Genomic DNA, 6,229 nt, shown 5'->3' on the forward strand with positions numbered 1-6,229 from the left:
TGTTTAATCTGGCGAACGATGATGTTTAATCTGGCGAACGATGGTGTTTAATCTGGCGAACGATGGTGTTTAATCTGGTAAACGATTATGTTTAATCTGGTGAACGATGATGTTTAATCTGGTTTACAATAATGTTTAATCTGGTGAACGATGATGTTTAATCCAGTAAATGGCTCCGTCTGTTTAATCTCAGCTCCACTGAACTGGATTTGGAAGTAGTGATGTTTTACTTTTGTTGACAGAGAAACAATCAATTTCATTCTCCATCGTTCAGTTAGTGAACTTAAATAAACAGATGAAGTTCTGCTTTAAATTATTCCTAAGTTTGGCAAAAATTCTGTCCAGAATGTGCAGGAAAGCAGGCGGCTGTCTGTGAGGCTCTGCTCTCCCTGCAGAAGCTGCGCTGATTTAGAGGAAGAACAGATTCCCCAGGTGAGAGACGAACACCGCCATCTTGACTGCGGTGGTGTTTAATCACGCCATCCTTTATCATTTCCCTGTTTAGCACTGTAAAGCGCTGCGACTCCAACTGATGGCTGCTGGTATTAGGCAGCTTCTATCGCTGGTGGGCGGACTGAGCGTAAACTAGAAATTAAACAGAATTGAAATGAATCTGGGAGAATTGAAAGGTTAGAACCGGTTCTGGTTGGTTCTCGATGCCCGGCTTCAGAGCTGTCTGGCTCTGTTGAGGAAGAGACGGCAACGCTGAACCAGGTGGAAGCAGAAACATCTGACCTCATGCAGCATTTCCAGATTCTACTCCTTAATTTCTCCTCCGTTCCTCCCACTGGGGCTCCTCCCATCAGACCCTACAAACCTTCCTAACCTCAGGAGAGGATCCTGCTGCCGTCCACCTGGGAGTGAGGCGCATCCTGCAGAATGTAGACCTGCATCATTAGCAGCCCGATGATGCCATATAAGGAGATGACTTCCCACGCCGTCATTCAGGCGTTCATTCATACAAACATTAAGATTCAGAGATGGAGGATCTGCTGACTGAGAATTGAGCAGCAGCAGGAGGACAGGAGCAGGAAGTGATGTGTTGTGATTAAAAGAGGAGGAGCTGAGGGGGTTTTCCCTCCACAGAGCGCCAGAGGCGGCGCCGCAGATCAGTTTAGATCGCTGCTGTTGGTCAGAATGAGACGTTAGATCTGCAGCTTCTGGAACAGCCTCACTGACGTCACTGGTTCTGTTCTGTCATCAGCAGCTTCGCTACGGATCCCTGAAGATCAAAGGCAAGAAGCGTCCGGCGCTGAGCTCCGTCAACTATGGCGCTTCCTGAGACGACGGCAGCGCCGCCTGCTGATTGGTGGAGGGTCCTGCTTCCTGTCTGCTGACCTCTGATGACATCCTGGTGACATATTAACCTCCTGAGCCGTCAGAGGAACCTTTTCTAAGGAACGTAGAGATTGGGTGTGTGGTGTTTTGGACCCGTTCCTCCTCATCAGCTCGGCCTTTTAGACGGACGCTGTGGTACCGCTGCAGCCGCGGAGAAACGGCTCGCTTTAACATCGCATCATAGATCTCTGCTTTCCAGAATAAACCTGGCTGTAGGTTGTGTGGATTGGAGGATCTGGTGGACGTGACCTCTATGTGTGTCTCTTTTAGTGGACGTTTGTCCTGTTTATTAGGATGTTTTTATCTGTTCGTTGCTGTTTTTGAATCCAGGCTTCGCTGAACTGATGAGGAGCTTCTCCATCAGATTTACTCCCAGCTGAGCTTCATGTCTTTCCTCCTGTGGCTCGTTGGAAATGTTAACATCAACCAACCAAACCGCCGCTGGCTGGAGGTCTTGGTCTTCTGCCTTTTATCATGATTTTAGTATCTATTGGATCTGGTTCTATCTGTTCTGTCCTCAATCAGCTTTTTATTCTCTTTATACTTCATTTGCACATCTGTTTATATCTGCAGCTGATTTTCATCTCATAACTCAGTTTGCTGTGTGTGTGTGTGTGTGTGTGTAGGGGGGGCAGACCAAATATTAGCAGCGTCTCCATGAGGGGCTTGTTGCTTACCCCCCCCCACTGTGTTTAATGCTCTGAACTGACTAATGAACCAAAGCAACAGCTCTGGACACTTTTCTACGTTTTAATGAGTGTTTTTCTGAACGATAAATACACTAAAATAAAAGCTGCCTGACGTCATAAAGGCAAAAAGAAAATGTCTGGGATTATTTTTATTTATGTTGGTTTGGAGGCCATCTGGGTCCATTTTTTGGTGAAAAATCCTGAACATCAAGAGGAGATCTGTGGACCTGCAGGGTTCTGGTTTGGTTCAGACACCTGGAGCTGCACCGACATGCCGATCCTCCCCGGAAGAAGAAGAAGAACACGAGTCCTGAACTACATCAGCTGATTATCAGACCGTTCTGACTCAGGACCCAAACTCCAATCAGCCACAACGCCGATTATTCTTCAGCAACCAAGGTACGGATGGTTTCATTATATCTTTAACATAAACTTTCATTGTTTGATCTTATTTTAGTGGTGGAACTAAAGACCACAGTTGAAAGGAAACGACGTCCATCTGATCAGGAGATGTTCAGAAATATTTAGCTAATGGGCCTAAAACAGGACGCATTTGGTCTGATTTCATGTCAGAATCTTTTTTTCTAGTCTCGCCTGAGCATTCGATGTAAATAAACCTGAAGTTTTCTCTGCTGAGACTGAAAGAAGAGAAAAGGTGAGGAATCTGAACGGACAGGAGGCTTCAACATTAACCAGCTGAACTGGTTCACCTCTTTAGACGATCAGTGAAACCATGAAGGTCTGTAGTTATAAACCTAAAATACCAACGATAGCTAAACACGGCTTCACTGCAGACATTAAAAACAACAGACGTCTGATTGGGTGAACTACTGGACGCTGTGTGGCATTCAGGGACCACAACATAAAATAAACCTTTTTGTCCACCAGGTGATGCCTACTGTTCAGTGATGTTCACCTTTGCAGTTCTAGTTTGTGTTTTTCTGGACAGAAATTCTGAGAAGCTTCTGTTTTCAGATTTTCTCTCAACCAGTATACACCTCCTTTCTCCAGACGCCAAATATCCCATCATGTCCTGAATAACAGGCCTCCACATGGAACCTATGGGAAACGGGTATATTATTCAACCTTGCAACCAAACTAGCAGCAGTAGTGGAGTTTGGAAATGCAATCTACTTCTTAAATCTATCTTTGCTCTCCTCTAATTTATCCAGAAGTTCTGCAATCAAACTTTTTCTCTCCCTCCCAGCTTGATGGTGGGCTGCAGATTTAGCCTTCCCTGGAAACTATCTTCCTTTTTTCCCTTTGGGATCCATGGTCTGAGACACACCCACCGCTTTGTTTACAGCAGCCACCTGCCTGCCTGGCGCCGCGCCGCGCCGAGACCTGCTGCAGGATGTGACCTCTGATCTCTATGGCTGTGATGCTAATTTTATTGAAAGAAATGTTTAAGGCACTGGAAAACATGACAAATGTTTGTTTGACCTCCTGCACACCATATTAAAATAAACAAAAAAAATAAAAAATTTAAATTTCCTAAATTTTTGAAAAAACTCCAGGGAGCAGCAAGGGGGCGCTAAAGAGACAATTGTGGCTCTGGGGCCAGGGTCTGCTGACCCCTGCCATTTGTGCACGTAGTTTCCAGAAAATCATGTGACCGATCCAGGAGTTTCTAACTGACTGACTCACTAAACTTACGTTTAAAAACTTTTCTGCCAACATGATGTCTTGCTACAAAATCTCTCATCTTTTAGCAGTTTATCATTAAAATGATCCAGATTTTTGGTGCAACCTAAAAGGAATAGGAACATTTCAGCCGTTTTTATTTTAATTTCAGGTTGTGTCATCCTCTGTTATCACTCAACTTATCTGAGTTTAGTTTATTTACTGTTTTTACTGTTCTTATTGTTTTAAAAATAGGATTTAAAATACTAGTCCAGCAGCACCTCATTGACATTTTCCTCTAAATTTTTTATATAATATATGTTTACATTATTTATTGGCTGCATCTAAAAATATCAAAGATATTTTCAATTTAAACATAGATATGAAATAATATAATATAATTTCAATGATATTGTTCTAGGTCATCAAATCAATTCAGTTTATTCTGTCCAATCAGCTACCTGCAGTGCCTTTAAATGTCCAGCAGGTGTCAGTATTCTGCGAGACAGAATCAGCGCAGCATCAATATAGTGTAGTTTGGCTTCATGATGCCTCATTAACCATCACTACTAAGCTGTATGTGTGGAGAAAATCTGAATCTTCTGCCCAACACTATCCCAGCAGTGAAACATGGCAGAGGATTCCCACATCCAGGTGTGAAAACTTGTTGCATCATTCCCAGGAAGATTCCTGGAGCTCAGAAGGTAACTCTGCTCAGTACTGGGCAAAGGGTCTGAATACTTATGACCATATTTCAGTTTTTCTTTTTTGATAAACTTCCACACACAAAAAAATCAGTTCTGCGGTGTCAGGATGGGCTGCTGAGTTACATTAATGAGAAATAAAATGAACTTTATTGATTTTAGTAAATGGCTGCAATGAAACAAAGAGTGAAACATTTAAAGGGGGGTGAATACTTTCTGTAGCAGCAGTCAGAGCCTTTAAAGCCTTCACTGCTGGCCTAAAACCAACGAGAAACAATAACCTACATTCACAAACTAAACTTTTATTTTATTCTTTCCAACTATATTAATTTATTCCAAACAATCTATTCTTTTAGTTTCACAGCGTTTCTCTTGGCTGCTTCCATTACTTTTATTTAGACACATTTTTTGTCCAATCAGATGTCAGCCTCAGTCTGTTGCTATGTCAATCTAATCTGCCTCTGGCCTTCAGAAACCTTTACCTTAAGTTACCTTAACAATATGAGCGAGGAACATTTTCTTCAACCAATCAGATTTCAGATTAGCCCTACAGGGCCAGCTAAAGGCCACGCCCCTACGTCAGCATGTTCTGTCCTCTGATTGGTCAGTTACAGCTAAATTTTTACTAGAAACAATCTGCATTTTAGATTCACCTTAGTTCAAAGTGTTTCTGGCCTTTCTGCACAAAGACAGAAGTTTGTAAATAATCAGAATCTCTGCTGAGTGGGATATATATTTAATTTTTATGCTTTATGCTCTATTTTATCTGGTAATTAGATGCATATAGAATCCGAACGACTCCTGATGGTAAACATGGCGGAGATGTGGTTATAGAGGAGAGGATTGCTGATGTCTTCATTGGACTTCTTGCTAATTGATCTCTGTATCCACCCTCACGTTGACCTTCCTCTCAGTTAGACCTGTGATTGTTACATTTAGTATTTAAATATTATTTGCGGTTTCTGTTATTAAAATGTGAAAGTGGTGATATTAACCCCTTGATGCCCATTACTGCAAATATGCAACAAACCTTTTCTATCGCCAAGATAGCATGAGCATTCCCTCACTGCTGGTTATTAGATTCAGAGAACAGGAACCTTTGGAGAACTCTTTGTTTCTGTTCCAACTGGTCCCTAATAGTCTAGATTATCTCTCTGAGAGAGTGATCCGGCGCCCAGGTCTGTTCGGATTGGAAGACTTCTTGTTGCCCGTTTTGAAGGGCAGATCTGCTGTGTCCTATGTAGCCTTGGGTATCCCATGATGCATTGGGAGTCCAAGCAAGGCGGTGTTCTGTCAGACCAGCATACCTATAGTCAATAGGAAGCCCAAGACGACAGATTTGCGTTTATCCCTTTAGTTTTGTATGAAAAATAGACTTTAAACTACCTCAGTGGGTGTGTATCCCTTTAGTCATGCACTATTTGACTGGATGATCTGGTTGAACTGTAAAGTGTCTTGAGATGACTTGTGTTGTGAATTGGCGCCATAGAAATAAACTGAATTGAAAAAGAACTATTTGTCAGATCGCCATACGCTTAAAAAAACACCAAAAAGTAAGTAATGAAATAGTTTTTCAGGAAGGAATACACGCCTGTTGAGGTAGTTGAAAGTCTATTTTTCCTACAAAACTAAAGGGATAAGCGGGTATTGACTCTTTGGTCTGACAGAGCACCACTTCAGAGGAAAAAGGGAAATGATGCCAACCAGTGGTGAATATCGAAGTTCAGTTTAATATAATCCAACTGTGTGAATAGTTCCGTCTGAAATGAATGAAAATGGTTGTTTTAATGGTTAATGAGTCAGATATGTGTCAGTAATGTTTGGTTTATTCTGTTACTGAGTTAAAATCATTCAAGCTCAGACTCTAATATCTCT

At 42.0% G+C, this 6,229-nt stretch overlaps 1 protein-coding gene across 1 annotated transcript in view; it reads left to right on the plus strand.

Moving 5' to 3' along the window:
* reep3 (receptor accessory protein 3) overlaps positions 1–2,162 on the plus strand; it is a 16,364-nt gene extending 14,202 nt beyond the window's left edge. The window contains exon 8 of the mRNA XM_015379300.1: positions 1,205–2,162. Coding sequence (XP_015234786.1) covers positions 1,205–1,282 — 78 coding nt within the window. The 3' untranslated portion in view covers positions 1,283–2,162. The remainder of the gene's footprint in view (positions 1–1,204) is intronic.
* The last annotated feature ends 4,067 nt before the right edge of the window (positions 2,163–6,229 follow it).

Source organism: Cyprinodon variegatus, unplaced genomic scaffold, assembly GCF_000732505.1.
Source record: "Cyprinodon variegatus isolate N-32 unplaced genomic scaffold, C_variegatus-1.0 Scaffold189, whole genome shotgun sequence".
Classification (NCBI taxonomy): Eukaryota; Metazoa; Chordata; class Actinopteri; order Cyprinodontiformes; family Cyprinodontidae; genus Cyprinodon; species Cyprinodon variegatus.